Raw genomic sequence first — 21,898 nt, forward strand, 5'->3', positions numbered from 1 at the left:
TTTTTTTTTCATTGCCTCTTTCTTTAGTCTTGTAATTCACAGTGTATATATACATATGCAACATAAAGCAAGTATCTGTTTAAGATTTAACAATAGTTGTTTAAAATTCAATTAATGTTTAATTGACAGTATTTGAGCAAATGAACATCTCCCCTGACTTTCATGAGTAAGTTTCTTTGCAGGGGTTGAAGTTCTTGGTGTATTTCCAGGCTGCAGTTCTGGTACTTTGAATTTTCACTTACATTGAAACACTGTACAAAGCCCTGAATACTCACTGTGTCATATTTTCCCTACTCATATTAATGATACCAATTGCCCTGTTTCCAATATTAATAATTGTCTCAAATTCTTTTCAAAATAAGCCAAATGCACTGTTTAATTCTATGTGAACTCTCACAAGAATATATGAATATATGAAGAATATGTTAGAACAGAACTCAGTTTTRTTACATCACAGAGATCTTACCATGGAAATAATTTGCTCTCAGATAAAGCTAGTTTGTGGTGGGGTTTCTGTAATTAGTAGTTTCGTTTCACATGCCACTAAAATCTAAGTGACAGAATTAGTTTTCCTCATAGCTTAGGCAATCTTTTCGTAACTACAGGCAGAAAAGTTAACATTAATTTTTTTTCTAAGTTAAGGTTTTAACAACATATTAACTGCTTGCACAGCGTAACTAAGCYGGAGTTTCCTATGGTGTTCACAAAGACAGAAATCCCACTCTGAACTACCTGAACACACACAAACATTCAAACAAGAAAGATTATTTACGCAGTACAAATGATTAGATAAGAGATATCTGAAGACAAGGAAATACTTGTAGTTACAAGTATTACAAGCCATTACACCTGTAATGTGTAACATCGGCATTCAATCCTGGGGGGAACAATCCAAGTTTTACATTGCTCTGCATATTTTCAACATCATTCCATAATTATTACACAACTTTGCCTCAGGAACTTGTCATCTGTCCCACTCCTGCAGGTGAACCAACCCTTTTAAAGCGAGGTGTGTTGTTTGTCTGGGCTGTGTGCATCCCCTGAGCAGGTTACCTGTGCCAGCACATCACCTCCAGCTGCTCACGGCTCCAGAGCCAACAAACCCTTCCATCCACCAGCTCCCACTTTCTTTAAAAACTGACACGGCTGATGCTTTTCTGCGGTACCACCCAGAAAATGGGTATCACCATCCCTGATAATCACCATGCCCACACTACCTGCCTCGGCCAATCTTTCATTAACAACTTTTTTTTCTTAATGGTGATTTCCAGTAGGGCAGCACACCTCTCCCCTGGCTCGGGGTTTCTTCCATGGGTCTGGGGGCAGAGAGAGCCCCGGGCCGGGCTGGGGCAGCGCAGAGATGCGCTTTGCTCTCCAAAGCCGGGAGGCTGCAGGAGCAGCAGAGGGAATTCCAGAGCTGGAGGATGGTGTCACACTGCCACCCTCTGCAGGAACAAAGTACCGTCCTCAGCACAAACCTTCCACAAGGCGAGCATCAAAGGGATTCGAATTCGCTTTCAGTGAGTAATAGCCCCATCTCCCATCCCCTGTSAGTGGAAAGTTTGCCGTGCTCTTCTCCAGCTCCTCTGGAACATGGGGAGACAATGGGTACGCAGGAATTGATGAGCAACTACAGCAGTAAGTAGTCTGAATTACTGACAAACAGCTTTGATATATATTCATAAGGTAGAATATATATATATTATATATATATATTCATAAGGTATGAATAGATATTCATTCATTTATATATATATTCATAAGGTAGACAGCAGTGAATATTACATTTTAATTGGGTAAACTTAAGGGATCTTAATTTAGGTGGTGTGTTAGAGACTATTACCCCTTACTGTTATTGTCCTTGCATAATTTTACAGTAAGTGACAAGTGGCTGTTAGAAATACTCTCTCCATGTTTGCACCTACGTTTAAAAGAAATATTGGTGAGTCCTTTCTTAAATTTATGAGTAGCTGGAAAGCTTTAACAAATGGAACTGCTACTACTGAAGGCCACATTTAGTACAAGTAGGAGTTAGATTGTGGGGTAGTGCACAGCCAGCTACAGAAACAGATTTTGTCTTGATTTCTTCAGTAAGCCTTGAAAACTGTTAAGAGTACATTAATAGCAGAAAGTCTCTTGTATAAAAAATGTTGTATTTAAAATTAAAGGAAAAAGCAAAAGAAATTATTTCCTTTTACAAACAAAATAGATTTGTTTGTTTTACAGCCCTCTAAGCTTTGTCTCTCTAATATCATGTAATATATTGATATAGAGAATAACAGAATAAACCAACCCAYAAACAGATGTAGCCATGTGGTACATGTCACAGCAYAACAGAATTCCAGYTGGGCTGGAAAAATCGTCTTTTCTMTCAAAGCAGAGTTTCACTATTATGTTACCAATTTTTTTAGTCTTGCAGGTAGGGCTTAAGAAACTGTGATATACTGCAGCTGCAAGAATTAATATATCAGAGTTGAAGATGAAAAGATGATCATTACATTCATGAACACTGGTGGCATCTTCCAGCAAACTGAACATGGACAGGAGAAAGKGGCACTTTTCCAAGAACCATTTCTTTCATGAGGAAATGTGGAAAAGGTCCAGTCACCATGCCAGCTACTCTTTGAGTAAAACAAGCCAGCCTTCTCCCAGCATTTCAGGTTTATCTGTAGGGCTACACAACAGCACTTAGTTTTGTTTGTCTGGATAGTTAGAGGGAGCTTGGTGCCTCACAACTCTTCCTGGTCCTGCTTAGAACTGGGGCTTGCTAACTGTACTCAGGGGACTTTTCTTACCCCATTAATACCCCCATGTGATAATCTCTCTACACATTATTAATGTCTGTACAGATCCCTGTGGCAATGGGCACTGTCCAAACTGCTTTTTGGTGTCTCAATAGCTCCCTTGTGGAAGGCTTGTTTTTATTGATAGCTGAAGATGATGTAAAGTAAGCATTTTAGGTCAGTAAAAAAAACCAAATCCTAACAAATGGTGTTTTATTTTTTTTTAAACAGCAAGAGACATCCCAGCCATAGGTTTGCACATTTTTCCACTGTCCTACTGAAAACAAACTGGAAAATTGTATATGGTGCAGGACTAGCACAAGCCTGCCTGCTCTTGACAGACTCAGTTAATCCACCTGGCCTTTCAGACATTGACAGCACCGTACAAAGAAAATCAATTACCCGAGATAATCAAATCCACTGTTTTATCTCMGCTTTCTCATTCATTCAATCTAATTCTTGAGTATTGACATAATTCTGGCTATAATGGGAACAAAAGTGCTTCATTAAAGGCAGCACCTGCAGACGTTCAATGGCGTAACGAGAGCTAACAAACCTCTGGCACGCTGTTATGAATCAACTGACAAGTGATACAAACAAAAGTATGTGCTTCTCAAAACAACTTCCACAGAAACGGTGGGTTTGGAGGAAGGTGCCTTAATCCCAGGGAGGTTTTCTGAAGTTCTTTGTCACCACAGGGGAAGACAGAAGTTAGCAGGGCCTTAGCACAGCCTGAGGTGAAGATGTTCAGGGAAAAGGCTGTAAGAGCCATTCTGGAGAGAACAGAGCCAGAGTGATCAGATTGAGGGAGGSCAGGAGACCCCAATTTTAACAAGAGTATGCTTTCATTTTGGCATGAGTAATCCTACAAGATGTCAGGTGAACATTAAAATAATTCATTAAGTTTCAGTTACTTCTGTGGAAAAACCAGTAAGTCGTGAAATAAGAAAGGAAGTTCACTGACAAGTAAAGGCTTATGAAGGGTGAAAAAATTTCAGTCCAAGATGGGTCTAAAGCAAAATAAAAACATCAAATACTCTTTATAAAATGATGGTGTTTTATGTGTGACTTGCTGCAGGTACTGTTCAAAGAATTTGCTGTGTGACTGGGCAACAAGATGCAACAAGGAAAGGCATAAACCTTGAGTTGTTATATGTGYTCATTATTTTCCACTCAAATAAACTATAAGAGTTGCAGAGTATGTAGCCCTCAGGTCACTGAGTATTATTATAATAATTTAAAATGCAACTATTCATTCAGCCCAAGAATGCAGGCTTTCATGGACAAGCACTTCTATTAGAAACTAGACCTTGTATTAGAATGCTAATTGATTCATCCTCTGCTTCACCATAATTTATAGTAATCAGAAATCACAATTTCCTGAAGAATTCTAAAAGTGGAGCACATTTAATGGTATTATTTTMATTATTTCCATTACATCCACTGGTACACAGAATAATGAAATAGAATTGTTATAGTAATTTCAAATCAATAGGCTACTCTTAGTGGATTTTGAGAGTCCTAAACTTTASTGTTACCTGTTACCTCATTAAAATRGGAAAATTTAAATCAATACAATAGATCAGTGAGTATTTTCTCATGCTTTCTTTGCCTTTTGCTTAGATACAAATTGTATTATTTGGTCTAATTTTCAGATCTTTGCTCAAAACTGCATTTATTCAGTACTCATTTGGTCAGTATTTCAAGCATTTTCAATTTCTTTAATATGTGTTAGATAATATCCAGTAAGTATCAATGTAATCAAGTTAAAAATGGGGACATTTTGATTTATGATACACCTCATTTTATGTATCAACATAATACTTAAGGGGTAAGGTTAATATTGACTTATTTATAAGGGTTACATGTTATTGGACGAGCAATTCAAGCATCAAAAAAAAATCTCACAGCCAGACTGCTGACCAGAATTTAACATACCTCCAGGAATCCCTGGAATACCAAAAGTTCAATGTGTTTTTTATTATTCCTGGCATTACAGCTACTGAAAGCCATTTCAGATTACAATGTTATTTAATCAGCACTGCAAATTCCACAACCACTCTCTGCGGCTGCAAACTGTAAGGAAAATCTGCTAAAAAAACCCAACTTACCCAACATGGACTCCAATACAGACGCAGATGACCAAGTGCACRGAAGAGTTAAATGATTTCTTACTGTGGGCATCTAGATTTTTATGTTCAAGGAGACTTTTCTGCAAGCTGTTCTCTAAAACAATTTCATTACTCTTTACCAGCCTGAGGATGGAGTCAGCTGATTTTCCCAGCTGATGAATGGTTCTATTCAAAAGCTTAAGCTTTGGGTTAATGATTGAACCTTCCCCTTSAGGGAGTAGCTTGAGGGCAGGAGATGGGTTTGGTGCCTCACAGGTCCCACTGCTGCAGGGAGCAGGAAGGGGACAAGGAGCTGACAGGGCAGGTTTGTGCATGGGGACAGCTGCTCCTGAACTGGAACACCCCTTGCTGAGGCTGCAACAGACCCAGCAGAAAATTAATGARAGGAGAACCACAGGCACTCTGAAGGACTGGTATAAGTTTTACGATAAACCAGCATAAGTTTTAGTTTGATATTAATAAATTTTGCTGACAGCCTTAATCTCTCAGGCCACAGCAATGAATTTTTAGTGTTGCCATTGATTTTCTTCTCTCCAATTGTCACAATCCAGGTGATCTGGAGTCCCAATGACCATGGCTGCTCAGGGCTCTGCTGTGAAGAGAAGACTGTGCCCTGCCCCAGACTTTCAAATGCATYRCATCAAATGCATYTCCTWAGAGSCAYGAAATGCAAACAGGTSCTAAGAAATAATATTTWAAAGTGGAAATTTAATGTTCTCCARTCAGGCACTGTGAACTGAAACAGGTGACAGCACATTGCTTTGAGTTTTCAAAYAGAATATTTTCATTCTGTTTAAATTATGACTTGCAATTAGTGGAAACGGAAATTGGGTCTCTAAGAAGTAGGTAGAAAGAGAGCCCTAGAAATCTGGGGATTTCTGATACTGTGCCTTAGATATAACCTGTGCTTGGAATTCTATGGGGAATAACACAGCATTGTTTCTATGCCAGCTGCTTACAGAATTGTCTTTAAAGCTATTTTCTCAGTCCTAATGCTGTGGAAGGCCTCATGAGACCAAATTTGCTGATTCTCCCACTTACAGCTGTTCTGCAACAGAAACAGTCAGGGATTTTTTTTTTCCACTGGGTTTCAAGCTCCTTTCTGCTTGACCGATGAATGAAAGATAAACACCACATACTTTATGCAGTTAGACAGACTGTTCAAATGAAATGGGGGAGCTCTCCCACAGCAGGCTCACTCAGCACATATTTGTGACTTATAACTGGATCAACATTCAACATGTGCAGGAAAGAATGGTTTTTACATTAATTTATCTCATCTACAGGTGCAGTAACAAACAAAAACTTTAGCTATAACAATAGAAAGCCAAACAAGAGTAGAGAAATCTGCTCCATTTTTTGCCATGTAGAGATATGCTTTTCCTCTCCTAGTCTGGGCCTCAAATCTTTTCATGTTCTGTAACCTGGGGGGAGCTTCCAGTGYAGTCACAGCACGTACATGATGCAAAATAACCTCTTAGGACAACATGACAGTAACCAGCTTTAAGAGAAAGTTAAGAAAAMGGAAAAGGGGTAAAGTTTTTAAAGTAAAAGGGGGCAGATTCAGACTAGATAAAGAAGAAATTTTTAAGCAGTGGTGGATGGAACACTGGCACAGGTTTGCCCAGAGAGGTGGKGGATGCCCCATCCCTGGAAGTGTCCAAAGCCAGGCTGGGTGGGGCTCTGAGCAATCTGAWAMAGCAGATGATGTCCCTGCCCCAGGGGCTGGACTTGACGAYCTTTAAAGGTCCCTTCCAACCCAARCAGTTCTATAATTCTGTGAAAAAGCAACCAACATATGCTTACTGCTGACATGAGCTGAGATTAGCATGTCCTAGGAAGCAAAATCTGAGGGTTTTGCCGATAGAAGACACAGAACTGGGACCTCTCAGCCTTTGCCTTCCTCAACAGTTATCGAATCTTCAATCCCAAAAACCAGCAYCAGGAACTGAAACTGAAATAGTCAAAATCATCTTCTCTCCCCTCCTTCACACCTTGGACCAAGAAAACCACATTTTACTACTGATGACAACATCAGGAAAGGTTTGGTGTGTCCCTGTGTGTCCCCCCTAGTCCACAATATTCTAGCCACAGGAAATGACTTCTGACAGCAGATCTTAAGAGAAACAACTCCTGGCAGAATTTAACAGTTTTTGTTGGTAATCACATTCCCTAAGCTGTTTCCTTTATCTCCAGTTTTATGGAATGGTGTTTCCCCAGMGAAAGTTCTACTTTCGTCTCTCTGAAAACTGCCAACAGCTCCTGAAGTGAGAAGTCAGACAGGAAAGCAACATCTGCACAACTAACGCTTTTCACTTCTGGAAAGACTCGAACAATGTTACCTAAAGGCACCCAGAACATTTCCACATCAGTTAGAGAACAGGGGTGGAAATTTCTACCCTTGGTAGCTGGGATGTGAAAAAGGCAAAGAGAAAAAGGAGAAAAATGAGAAAAAACAGTAATCAGAAGGAAGTGTAATGTGAGCTCTGTTACGGAGGCATGGCACAAAAGGAAGCCGTGGGAATGGAAATATTCTGACTTTTGTCGGTCAGGGAACCCTCACCACTTCTCTGTCGAGCATCCTYTCCCCCGACCACGGTCGAAACTGCAAAGGGGTGTAAGCGAGATCGCGCAAAGGAGGAGTGGCAAGGAAGGGGCAACGCTTGGAGGCTCCTGTGGGGGCTGGAGCGAGCAGCAACAGCAGGGGACGGGGATCTCCCCGCGCTGTCCACGCCCGGCCGGGGGCGGGCTCGAACCCGCGGTGCCGGGCAGAGCTGGGCCGGCTGCCAGGCTGCTTGGAGCTGCTCTGCGCCCCGCGGCTCCAGGTAAGGACTCGCCCGCCCTCCCCGGGTACCTCCGCACCGCGCCCTCCCGCCCTGCTCATCCCTCCCCTCCCACCACCTTTTCAAATTTAAAAAAAAAATATATTAGTATTTCCTCGCCGAGGTATCGTTATTTTGCTTGATTAAAATAACTCAGATTTCAATAACTCCGATTTCAATTGCTCAGATTTCGAATATGAGTGTCCCCTCCCAGCAAATGGCTGCAAAACCTTGCTTTTAAAAGCAGTSAGTGGCACATGGAGAAACTTCTCCAAGAAAGATAATGTGAGAGCCAGCTCCCATTTCCCCCCCGCAATTCCCCATCAAATCTGCATTTCACCTCAAATGAATGCATAGATGAATAATGTGCTAGCACTTAAAAAGGTGTACAAAATTTAAAGTAGATCACRTTGATTAAACCTGTTGTTGAGCACTGAGTAATGAAGAAAGGAAAWATTTGACTTTAATGAAAGCATTTTATATATATAGGAGGCTCCTTTTTTTAATTATTTAAAAAAAAATCCTATATACACAATTCCAATGTCTATTCAAACTTTAGATACAGTATTCTTAAAGATTGCTCTCCATCATGAACACTCCAGGAAATTCTAATGACCCATCTTAGAATAAAGCTAAAGCAGTTTGTGTTTAAGGAGAAGGAAGATCCTGCAACAGACACATACTTACAGATTTAACTAATCTTCCCATGTGGTAACAGTGGAAAGAAATCTGAAATACATATTTTATTGGAAAAATGCCTTTTGCTTTCAAAGCCCCTCGTGACTTCCTCTTAGACCAAACTCCTGATGACTTTGAGCTCAGCACCACATTTCAGTTGGAATAACTCCTCTGACTTCAACCGTAGTAGGTACAAAAGCTTGCAGCTGAGCCCAGGACACTCAACTTGGACAACACTCACATTTTTGWATGGTTGTGCAATTAAAAGTATTTTTCCCTGTGATTATAATTTGCTATAATATGTAATTCTACTGAGTCATTTTAATTATATTGATTTGTACCAGATAATTTCAAATACAAAAGCTATCTAGATTAAAAAAAAAAAAACAACCCTTAACTGCTTTGCAAACCTATTTTCTCCTTCCCAGTCCGTCATCCCCTTGCACTGCTCAGAATGGTTARTTTGTAAATCTCCTGGTTACACGACACTTAAAATTCACTGAGGAACTTGAGTCTAAGACCTTGGACTCAAACTGAGGAGTAGATTCTTGGTGACTAAAAAAAATAAGATTTTCACTGAAAGGTTTCAGACATGCATAACAATATTCAAACCCAGAAGAGTCTATGGTTCAAATTCATAACTTTGATGGGGGAAAAAAAAAGGATCTCTGGCATATATTCCCTCCTTTCTTCCTCTTTGCCCCCAAACTAACAGGAATTTACAACTGGAAATAAAATTCGGTGTAGACCAAGGGGCTGTTTTCTGTCATAAATCTCGAAGGCACATGGCAACATATTCAATGAGGAGAGAAGATGGATGTGACTGACACTGATGTGCAACTGCAGGGCTCTTATTTTTCCCTCAGAGTCTCAGAAGTGTTCAGTGACAGAGTGAGATGAGCCCCCTTCTCCCAGGCCAGAGGCTGCAYGGGGGGAGCTGCAGGAGCAGGAGTTGGGTCCCGGATGGTTTCTACAACGTGAAAATGCTTGAACAACCCTCACAGTCATCAGGCCTGTGTGGGGAGGCTCTCCTCCAGGTTAAGCGTTAGAAGATTCTAGATCTGCTAACTTTCATAAGGAACAGTAATTTAAACTGGCACAAGAAAAGCAGGATTTCATTTGTCTTTTCAGATCGAGTTGTTGTTTTCTTAATCTGAACCAGCATATCCTGTCCAACTTTCTGGATTCTCAACTATTTATATTAATCATATCTGGTTTGATAGTGCCCAAAAACAGCTCTCCATTTTGCCAAAGGCTTCAAACCCACATTACCCTGGTCTGTGTARGCAGTGATGGTATCAGTGCTGCCTTCAGCCCATGCTTGTGGGTGCCCTGTGGAAACCTGGTGAGTGCCCACCCAGGCACTGTCAGGTCTCAGATGGAACCACCCAAGGCACCAACGTGTGCCCCACACCGGCTGTTGGCACCTTCCTCAGTCAGAGCCTTTGCAGAAGTTTGCAAARCCTTTGAGGTTTCATTCATCATTTGCAGCCTCTGAAGGTTTTCTCCCTCTGTGACCCAGCTCAAACACATTCATTCGTTAAATTGCACAGAAACGGAGCCCTCTCTGCCCTGTTGAAGCCACATGGGYGGGCTGTGAATTGTGACTGGAAAACTGGTGTGTAAATGGGTAATCCCCCGTTGTCTGTGGGGTTGGGAGTGGGAGGGCCTTGGGGTGTTGGCAAACCCCTTAAGAAGCCAGTAAAGGTCTCAGATTTGAGAGATCTGTTTTTGGTACAAGAGGCCTCAAACATTTGCAGATTTATGTAGAGGTCCAGCTGCCAAGATAGAGCTGTGATGCACAGAGAAAAATATTTTAGCAAGTCTGTATGCACGTAAAAACAACCATTATTAACCCTGCAAAATTCTGATTTGTTTGGATAATTACAAATGGCTGTAATTAAATGACTTAAACATCACTAATATGCTGGATTTTTGAGTGTCTAAAATCATATTTAGGAGCAAGGTGAAGATAACTTGATTCTCTGCCTTTTTAAACTAGAAAATAYCCTGTGTGGCACATTTTCTATAGATTTCTCAATAGATATCAGCAGAGCTTGTAAGGAGCATGCCATTTAAACAGTCACACAAATACATTCATTTCTTAAAATCTATTCTGTAACAGACTTTATGATAAACATTCTGTGAATATTTATTACTACATCCATTTCTGTAGATTGTTGAAACCTTTCAGTTCCATGTTGTGCTGGTTGGAAGCTGAATATCTGACACTTGCTCCATGAAGGCAACTCCTGGAATTGTCCTGTCATCCCAAACACCCAGTTATTATAAACCTGAAATTAATTTTCCAGAAAAACTGTGTAACCCAAACAGCACGTTGGCCCGTTATTTCCCAGCTAATCCACAATATGTACTGTATTTAAAATGCACAGAGAGAAAACAACAACAGATAAACACATAAAATAATCCTATCACAGGTTATGTAACTTACTCTAAGGCTTTGATGTTCATGAAATTCATAATGCAGGGAACTTGGTGAAAAATAAAGGCCTCAATCCAGGACACCAAATGTCTCATATAATTATATAAGTATTAGCAGCATACCGATAGTCCTTACTCTTTTTGTGGTTAAAAGTGCTGATACTAAAAAAAATTTAAAAGACTACAACAATAGATTTGACTTTGATTTTGACCTTCCAGGGTATTTTGAGGACAGTGATTTTACATGTTGACTTGTACATTATTTTGGACATAGAAGTAAATCTCTGAGTTGTTGCTGAAACAGTTTGAAATAATGCTATGCTCAGGTTTTTTTTATATAAACATGTTTGCCATACTGATTCATTTGGGATAATTTTAAAGACTMTCATGTAATGCCTATACCRATATAAAYAATTTYTAATTATGAARGTTTCAATTRCAGCTCATTTTGCTATACCRGAGTAGCAGTTTTCATTTCTGGTGRATCTTAAATTAATTMTATTTCTTTAACAGTATGGCCTTTTGCTGTTGAACAGACTCTTTGACAAAAACAGAGCACAGAACTTGAGAAGGGGCTTTCAGATTGGAGCAACTTCCCAAGTTTTTCGTGGAGAAAATGATACTTTTATCACCTGGCACAAGTGACAGCTATTGATCATAACTGGAATCCAGAGTTTCAGCTTGAACTATTGCCAGATAAAGCAGCAGCAGAGACCTTACAGCCCTTCAGCTGCTGACATAACTCTGTCACAACTGATGGCCCCGTGCTGCCTGTCTGCAGAGAAAACACAACAAGACAGCTATTTCCTATGGATCAAGCAAATCYAACTTGGATTGCTTGCCCAAGGAGACTTGCATGGTTTGTGCCCRTGCTGGGCAAGATCAGATGTGCCCAGGGTTTACAAACAAGCTGGCTGGTGTGCCAAAAGCCAGTTTGCCAGCCAAATTAGAGGGTGCCCCTTGTAATAGGATGCAGACACATGCATTTGTCCACTTTCATCAGTCAGTTCCCCAGATGGTCCTGGAGTTTTGCTGCCACTGGGCTTTATTCCTTCTTTTTAATTTGCCCCATTACGAAAAACCCCTTGGCTCTTTTCACTCAAGCTGCACTCTCTGCAGTGTTAATCCTCACACGAAAAAAAAATATTTGAATGCATGAAAACTTTGCATTTCTTTCTTTTTTATGACCTCTACATTTCAGAAAGTCTTAGGAAATACCATGAAACTGCATCTGTTACAGACAGGCACTCAGATTAACCCAAAGACAGATACCATTATTGCACAAAGTGCTTTCTGTCAGYGACTGCTGTCAGTCTGTTGTKTGCAGGTGACTTTGCCAAGCTGTGGTGGTTTGGGCTGAAGCAGCCYAAGTTTCYTTCCCAGTGGCCARTATGGGGCTGTGTTTTGGATTTGTGCTGCAAACACRAGTGTTGAYATTTCAGGGATGTTTTAGTTATTGCTGAGCAGAGCTTGCAGAGTCAAGGCCTTTTGTGCTTCTTGTACCACGCCACCAGTGAGGASGGTGGGGATGCAAAAGAAACYGGGAGGGGACAGAGCTGGGACAGCTGACCCCAACTGACACAARGGGTATATCCCCTCTACCTCAAATCTTGTGATTGCCTTACATATACCCACTTTTCTCCCTGAGTCCCTGGTATTTCCATCTTTCCATCATTTCCCTCCAGTCAGTTAATTTTCATCTGACAAGCAGGATGAATTAGAGAACAGATCAGCTCACTGGCTGATTTGCAGCTGGAGTGGACAATGCAAGCAGAGAATCCAGAGCAGGGGAGGCAGCTGTACTGCTCTGGAACTCTGAGTGAAGCCCTCCTGAGTTTCCAGCTGCCTTTCAGTCAAGCACTTAGAGGGCCTGTCATTCAACAATTTGGATGCRGAAGTAAAATGCAACTGTAATGCTAATTCCGTTTATATTCTAAAACCCACCATCTGCTTTTTATTTTAAGACAATTCTACACACAGTTTTAGATGCCTGCAGTAGCAGCCATGGGAATTCAGGCATATGGCCACTACCATATGACAAAGTGTATTATCTAATAATTTCCAGTCTTTCCCATGCATCCACTTCTACATAAGGTACTTCAACATAATAGGCATCTCATCCTTTAATTCATTCACACAAAATACACTTCCAGGGAAATCTTTGGATATTGCTACTGCCTCTGCCAGCTGTCTGCCTCATCCTGTTGCAGCCTTAAAGGTTTGTGAAACTCGCATTATTCACTTTYCCTGTCATGCTGTAGATAATAAATAACTGAATTCCCATGAGAAATGTCAATATAGGGGACAGAATTTTACAGTCCTAATCTGATCTGAATAAAAGTAGAAAAGTGCTGTTGTCTTGTATGAGAAACTGAGGCAGATTTGTTGCCTTCACCTCAATTAAATGTTTAGAACAAGATGTRTCAATATATGCACAATAATCTGGACAGCATGTACTCTGTCTAGTTGACCAAATGGCACAATATTTTGTGCAGAAAACAGGTTATGTGTATTTTTCTTGGGTGAGAGGAAAATGTGGGTTTCTGCTGATATAGTTTTAAATGCCGGTGGTTCCATAGGTAGACACATGCGGGAAGGAATTCTGCTGCGAGTGTGTAGTATTTGATAAAGAAGAGYGTGACAGGAAAGGTCCAGATGTGCAAACATGCCAAGAGGCAGGCTTTTCAGCAGAAAAAACAGCTCAGTAAGCCCCATAAAAAAGGGGGCAGCAGAGAAAACGAGTGCGTGCCTGCGAGCATGTCCCCACATGCAGCAGATTTCTATATCCAGCTTAAGTATTATCTGTGAAACCGCTTAAGACTCCAGAATTCCCATTCTGTTCCTTGGCTGGCACGCAGGGTCCCTTTGCAGCAGTGGCAAGCCAGTTGACATGGCAATTGCATCTCTTGATTAGCATTTCTTATACTGACGTCTCTTCTTTCTCTTATTTCCACACACTCTTCCTGAACACACCGAAGTGACCCTTGTACCACAGCAGAGATTTGACCTTTCATGTGTTAGAGACCAAAATTCTCCACCCCAGCCTCCCATAAAGTTGCTCCCTTGGATGTTGGTTAAGAACTGAAGGTAAAAYCAGTCACTTTAGAAAGAAATCAGTGATAAACCCTCTCCTTTTCATCGTCAGTACTGTAAAATCCAAACCCAGACAAGTACAGAAATACTCATAGGTTTCCTTAATCTGTTTATAAAGGATCTTCAGACATATTAGGAGCTCATAGTAGCAATTCAAAAGCTAAATATAAAAGCAGCTTTATGAAGTACTTATAAAGTCAGTAAGAGGCTTTTTATTTTTAGCATATTTTCCTGTGAGATAAAGATAATGAATGTAGAAAGCATCCAAACCCAAAATGAGACACGCAAAAGAGATCCCACGATCTGCACCAGGAGTGTTACAGAATCAGCATGTAGAGAGCAGTGTTCTGACAACACCATCTGCTCATTTGTGCTGTTTTTTCCTATTACCAGCTCTCTTAATGTCTCATGCATGATTTTCTGTGGAAGTCAGRAGGAGTGTATGATTTATTTTGACATTAATATTTACCAGGCTAGTATATGCCGAAAGTAGCCAAGATGCTGAGAATGTTTACTTGTTTAAAAAGCCATTGAAATGGCTTTCCCTTTATTTCAGAGACCTTATCAACTTACTTTGTCACTTCACTGTTATGTAAAAGTCATATACCATTCACATGGCTTTAATTTAGGTAAATATCACTAGTTTTGCTCTTGCTAGAACAGTTGACTGAAAGAAAAATTACTTTGGTTTTTAAAAAGTTTGCTGGCATTTTGCATTGGTCACTAAAGAACAGTGAAACATATTCAGGCTGTGAAATTCTTTACTACTTCAATTCTTTGCTATTAACAATTTAGTGGGAAATTAAAATGCAAGATACTCCTGTGAAACTCATTCTGGGCACTGGAAATGCTGTGTTTGATTGCCCCTTCCTGAAACCTAATCTAGATATTTCATTTGCATTTATTAACATGTAACAATTGTCTTGTAGATTCTGGGTAGGTAGCATTCCTGTCATGCAGGGTTTTTTTCAGAGTTTCAACGCAAGTCTTACAAATAAGACTTCTGTACTCTGATGAAATACAGCAGAAATGTTCACAGTCTGTGCATTCAAGATCTGTTGCATGACTGCACTAAACGATGGATTGATACTCTTTTCATCCAGAAATGGATTAGAAAGCTGACAGATTTCTTAAAATAACCATTATGGATGTGAATCATACTGACAAAAGCAAAGAAATCCCATTCAAATAAGATATCTTGCCTCAGCCAAACATTTTCATGAATGTGGATGGTTATAGACGATTTATTCACAAAGGAATTTTCTTTAGTAGCTAGAGGTAGAATAATGTAATTTCATTCTCTCCTTATTAACAAAAAGGTTTCCAAAGTTACGTATAGAGMCATTGATGCTACCCCTGTACCAGATGGTTGCTCTTAAATGGCTCTGTGTCTAAGATGGGGTCATGTGTTGTCCCTTAAGAAGTGACACTGATATGCCACTCACCCATAAGTGTGAATAGCAGAGACAAAACTCACTGTTCACAATTCTCCTGTACAGGATTACATTATTTTTCACAGCAATTACTTTTTCTTATACTTAAAGAACGGAGGCAGAAATGAAAGAGCTGTAGTGTACTGGAATGCAGCTTCTGTTGGTAAGTTAAATTAGTTATGRTGCCATCTCCTTTTGTGAATTTTGAGATTTTTAAAAAATTGATGTAGATATTTACTAATACATTTGTCATAGAAGCTRTTCAAGATACAATATCTTTAGTGTTGAAAACCTTTGGAAATGTGTGTATTTGAAAAGCAAATATGTTGTAAAACATCACCTGTGCAACTTTTGTTTTAGGAGCTGCAAAAACTTCTGAAACAACTTGTGACAATGTACAGTCTTAAGTGCTGCAGTCTCAGACCCCTTTTTCTGTTGCTGTTCTATAGGTAAGAAATGTTTGCTAAAAATGTAATTTCTTCAACATATAATAATATCAGTTKGTCCATAATAAACTTACTTATATTAGAAAGATATCTTAACTGTGTAACAAAGTGAAATCTTGTTGACTTTTGAATCTTACCTCTTAGGAAAATTAAAGAACCTGGGTGTTAATACCAGAAATACAGGACTGAGATTCATGAATCTCAGCTGCCTTGATTAACAGTTTTAAATGGAAAGACTGATGAGGGAGAAAAAGAATGGAATTTAGCTTAAGCCTATGAGTGCTCAAATGGAGGATTAGAGGGTATGGAGTGAGTATTGTATCAGATGCTTAAAYTCAGACCGGCATGTGGCCCTTGCCTGGAGCGTAGTACCTTGCCCAAGGACAGAAGCACACAGTCCACCTAGATTTTCTACAAGCTTGAGATAGTAAAATCATCATTGTGCACTATAAGGAGAGTATCTTAAAAAAATTACCTATTTGAAACACTGTTTTCTTATTCTCTGTTATGAAATAATGAAGTCTGYAGGAAATCTGAGTTGGGTTAGGCTGGAAAGTGAAAATGATCCCCTCTGGCTACAAGGAACAGTTCAGCTGCCATGACAAAAAAAATAGAGAAATGGAGAATTTAAAATATATTCTTTCTATAAAAATGAGAAAAAAAATTCTTTAAGTAATTGTAATAAGAAAATGCAAGCAAGGACAGGTTAAACTTTGTCACCACCACCTTCAACAGAAATATTTAAAGTCTGTGAGCCAATTCTCTATCTAGAATTGCCTAACCTACCTCAWCTCACAGTAAATTCCTCAAGATAAGATTCTTTCTGAGCTTTAACTCAAGTGCAAAAGCACATTTTAGATAAAGCCTTCTGTTGGTAGGGGGGACAGTGGAACAATCCCCTGAAAGTGAGTTTAGAGCATCCACCTCCTCCTCCTTCTCCTGTGCTATAGATCTCTGTCCAGAACACATACTTGCTCTAATTCCACCTTCCTTCCTCATCAGCTGTGACTTGCCACACTGTAATAAGTGGATGACTCSTGGCTTAGCAATAATAAAACACTGCTAAGAGACCAACAAAACTGGAGAAGCATCTGAGTAACAAGGAGGCCAAATTCCCCCAGAAGCCTGTGGTACATCGTTCATTATTATCTGTCGGACTCTGTGAATCCTCTTAGAGCCTCATCTGGCTCGAGGCTCCAGAAGCACAGGGAGCTCATTCCTGGGCAGTATCCATGGGATTGTGTGCACACAGAGCTCCTGACCCAGTGCTTGGACAGAGGGCACAGCCCTGGGCTGGTACGGTCCTGCTGTACCCAAATCCACACACAGCCTGAGCAGCAGCTCTGGCCCCTGCTTATCTCACAGATAAGATGATGCTTAGGTACAAAAATGTGTTTTTCCAGTGCACAAATCARGAGGGGTTTGTGGAAGTGCTGTTTAAAACACAAACTCTTCTGCTTGGCACTGAAACAGAGTAAGATTTCTAAACAACACCCAAGGGTTGAGGTGAACCCAAAGCAAGGGCCATGATTTCTTGCCAAGTGGTCCCTTAGATATTCCACTTGGATAAGCTCTGCCTAATGTGGGAAGAGAGTTTCTTCTGTTGAATACTTTATAATCAATAATTGTGTGGAGTTGTTTTGGCTTTTTCCTTTCTGTCTCTCCCTGCCTACATAACACTGCTTCACTTCATATTAAATTGCATTGTAATCACACCATAAACCCCTTTTTAGTATTAATATCTGTATCTGGGGGAGTTGCCTAGATGATTGCTTTCCCTGAAGATTTTTTTTTTCTTTTTAAAGTAGAAGTGAAAAAATTGAGGCAAATTTATCATTATCAGGAATCRGGAAAGTAAATGTATGCTGTTTGGTCTGAAGGAGGGCTCCCATTTGTTTCAGATCGAGTGTTTTTAAAATGAAGAATGCTAGCCTGRGTTTATGGAGACAGAGACAAAAAAYTCTGTGGAATGTTTATKTTKTKTTTTWWTTTTTTTTTYCTGAGCTGCAGAGCACTTATGGTGCTTCACTATTTATTTTTGTATCTGCTAACATAATGCTACAGTTTAAACCTCACTATTAATAAAAAAATGGTGACGGTACTGTTTCAAAGCAGAAAATTAATCAGTGATGGAATAGATTTTGCTACAGTTTATCTGCAAAGACGATATAAACCCCTGTGTCATTGAGCACAAATATGAAACCAGAAATAACACCTTTATTTGCATCTGTAAGCCCTTCGCCTGTCAGTGAATTGCCTGAAAAAAAGCTTTTTTTGTTCTTGTTTTCCTGAGGGGARTGTTTCAAAAGCTTTCTCAGACTGTATCTGGCATTTTGTTTATGTTTGCRCAGTTCCAAGGTGTTTCTGTCTCTTTCATGATACACAACTTCTGACAAAAAAATAGCCAGAAAAAATATTCTCGTACATGTGTCTAGATTGTACTTTTGCCTGAATCAGTGATATATATGACTGTTTAGGGCAAATGTTCTTTTTTCCCCCTCCAGTTTCCCCCTTCTGTTAAGACACTAACTTGAAAGTACCTTAAATAACAAGCAGTTGTTGTGCCTTTCAAGTTCAGCCAAGCCCACCAAAATTCTCAGTTTTTGAGCCATAAGAACAACATAAGAAAATAAATATTTGTAATTCAGCTTTTATAAAAGCAAGCCTAGGGAATTGAACCTCCTGAATTGAAGCATTTATTATACATTGACAGCTCAGAGCAGATCGATATTCTCAGCTGRAAAACAATTACATGCTCAGTTTTGTTCTGTGGAAGCCTGTTCACTCCTCAGTTGCTGGGACTACCTGTTGCAAGGCCATTCCATACTTAGAGGCATGCCAAGATATTTCACATACACTAAGAAAATCGAGGAACTTCAACATGCATCTTCCCTTAACTATAAAACATTAATAACATTAATTAACATTAACTTAAATACAACACCACAAATTCTGGTCAAAGAGAAACTCAGATGCATTGATGAGAAGATGCAGACATTGGAGGTCTTTTAAGGGAAGGACTTCTATAAAATTTTTGAAAATATATTTTGGAAAATAGGATTTAAAAATAATGAACCAGACCACTCTGCAGTTGCACACTGATCAGCAGAACAATGTTACACCCTTGTCGTGGAAAAAACAAGTTTTCCTTTACCATTTCACAACGTGTAAAACTCATTCAAGAACAATCCAGTAAAGCTGTGAAATTAAAGTCATGCRGCTCACTGAACACTTAGCTAAAATTTATATGTAAATTACAAAAAGAGAGATATCTATTCCAAGTACAGTATTTAAGAAACTAATTACATTTAAATGCATTTCCAATTTTAACACTTTTATGCAACATAAAACTGGCCTTCTTATTTGTCACATCTGCACTCAACATGACTGATTCTGTTTAAGGAAAAACTTACAGGAGAAACTTTCCTTATTTCAATGCTGGCATTTCTCAAGGGTTACTTAAGTAACAACATCATTCTCTGGCAACATAGAAATACAAAACAGGGGAAAAAAAGAAAGAAAAAAATAAGATCATCCAAATAGCTGAGATATTTGTGCTACAAGGCAGCTAATGAAAAACAGCTACTTCTGTGGCAATATAGGGTCTGGTGAATAAAAAGCTATGCAGCACGAGTAGTTTTCCAAGCCAGTGAACACCACATCTAAAACCACAGTGTGATTTGGCCAGGGGCATTCAGTGAGGTCCCACCTTTCTCAAATCATTGAGATCCATTAGTTGGTACTACCTGTGCTTTAATTTCTGAAGAGCACACCCTGCTCCTGGTCTTGGGGTGCTCACCTTTGGGGTTAGGCAGAAAGGGTTTGTAATTATTTATATAAGACTTCTATGGATTGTGTTTGCAGCTGTTTCTGAACAAAGGAGGTATTTGAATTCTCACTATGCTTCATTGATTTTGCCCAACAGGATTATTTCTSTAACCTGTTTAAAAATTGTGTTGTGAAAGCAGGATTTTGAGAGTGTTTTTATGCAGTAATCTCTGAGGTTGGTTTCTGTCTCTGAGAACTAAATATAATGTATTTCATTATGTAAAAAGGACCTGAATTTTAAATGCTGAAATACACAATCAGCATCCATTCCACATTCCTGGATTATAACCATAATGCTCTGTTTACAGATAAAGTATTAAAGAAGATTGTTTCTTAGATGGAGTGTTAAGGAATGATAGACTTCAAAGAAATAATAGACTTTAAGGTATAAACTGGATCTTTTTTTCCCGTAAGAGACTAATACAGATAATGAAACCTGGTATTTTGTGGAATATCATTTTTTTATGTCCTTTTAAAACATCCTCATTTTCAATTCCTTTTAGGTCAGTGCAAATTCCTGAAGCTGAAGGAAAAAGTGAAATTCTACCTCCAACTATACAAAAAATAATAAAAGGATACAACAAGTATCTACGACCATTTTTTGACAGTAAGTAGAAAAGCTCCTTCAATAGGATTGAGTCATAACGTGGTATCTAAAATTCAACAATGAGAACAAATGTTTTTTTCTGTTYTTTTTTTCCTCTGATGTCTGCCAGGACCAATCTGATTATATATGTTCTGTGATATAATAGATATGTTTTAATAGTTTTTGTGGCCCRAGGTGAAACTTGTATATTCCAGGTATGCAAGCTAAACTTCCAGACTCTCTTAAAAAACTTGAGATCATTGTGTATGTGTCTTCATGAAATAAGCTGTAAGATCTTATCTATTTAAAAGCATAAYTTCTTCTAATTTCCTAAATAATAACTATAAAGAGCTTTAATTAAAGATTAGAAAGCTTTATACATCAAGCTGTTCATAACAGCACAGGCAAATCTTGTTACTATGCAAAGTATTATGTGCATTAACTATAAGACTGCAAGAGAATTATTTAATAAATGATTCTTGCCTCAGGTCTTAAAGGTCACTGAACATATTTACTGCAAAATTATGGAGGGAAAATGAATTGAAAAGRGAAAATGAATTGAAAATGTTTGTTTTTATTGTAATTATCTTAGCTGATGATTCAACTGCTATAAAATATTTAATGCTGCAAGGCGATTTTCGCAAAATAAAAGTAACTAATAAATAAACTAACCCTTTCTCATTGGAGATGATGCATAATGTAAAATAACAATGTGTTCAGTGGCCATTAATATAATTTATTCATTTCCTCATGCTAGTACTAGAGATATGTTGGCACTGCCTTGATGAATGTGCTTTGGTAGACAACACAGTTTCATTTTTTCAAGATCCTAGGACTGCAATTAAGACTTAGAGTAAAGCACATTTGAGTTGCAAATCTCCATTTTCTCCATCTTTTTTCCTCAGCTGTTGTATCACAGCAAGGCTACAGCTCTTTTTATTTTGCCTGGGTGTTTTTTCAGAGGGATGCTCGGGCCTCTCTGTGTTTGCCTGGAAATCCCAGAGGGGCTCAGGCACAGATCGAGTGTGTGTCACACACAGAGCAGTCTCACACCTCCAAGCAGTGCCAACATCGCTGCATGTGCTCTCTGCATATCCCATCTTTGATGGGTCTTTATTAGTGCCAGTGCTGATGGGGTGAGATGACACTGGGAAAAAAAAAAATTATTGATGCCACCTTCTAAATGTAGGGTTGGTGGTTTTGTGAGGCATTACTTTGTCTGTAGAATAATTTGGGTTAGGATAACTCAGACAATGCTTTTCCTGATTTTGGACTCATAGCTTCTTGTGAGACCATTTGGGATCACTTTCCCTGTTGTAGAGGAATGTGTGCTTGGGCTAGGGAGTGGTATCAGCCTAGTCCTGACCTCTCTCTGTTGCAGGCAGGGTGGGCTACATTTTGCATGAGATTCAGGCCCWGGAGAGGCCATTGCTCTTCTCAGAAGCAGAGGTAGCAAACCACCTAAATCCTCAGTTTAACAAATCTGTGGATTTTATTTATTTGTGTGACCACAGCTATGCTAGCTTTGTTCCATGTAAATTTTTCCTGATTTGTATTGTTGGTTTTTGCCTGCAGCTGCTGTACCTTGTGTCTGATCTGGGTTAGAAAGATTTCAATGGATTTACTCAAAATTACACCAATGGCTGCAGTGTCAA

General features: G+C 39.2%; 1 protein-coding gene across 1 annotated transcript in view; it reads left to right on the plus strand.

Moving 5' to 3' along the window:
- Window positions 1–7,462: 7,462 nt before the first annotated feature.
- Window positions 7,463–21,898, plus strand: part of LOC130581266 (gamma-aminobutyric acid receptor subunit pi-like) — a 44,631-nt gene continuing 30,195 nt past the window's right edge. The window contains exons 1-3 of the mRNA XM_057379281.1: window positions 7,463–7,740; window positions 15,744–15,832; window positions 20,161–20,264. Coding sequence (XP_057235264.1) covers window positions 15,777–15,832; window positions 20,161–20,264 — 160 coding nt within the window. The 5' untranslated portion in view covers window positions 7,463–7,740; window positions 15,744–15,776. The remainder of the gene's footprint in view (window positions 7,741–15,743; window positions 15,833–20,160; window positions 20,265–21,898) is intronic.

This window comes from Malurus melanocephalus, unplaced genomic scaffold, assembly GCF_030028575.1.
Source record: "Malurus melanocephalus ecotype Western Australia unplaced genomic scaffold, MMel_1.1 scaffold_12, whole genome shotgun sequence".
In the NCBI taxonomy this organism is placed as follows: Eukaryota; Metazoa; Chordata; class Aves; order Passeriformes; family Maluridae; genus Malurus; species Malurus melanocephalus.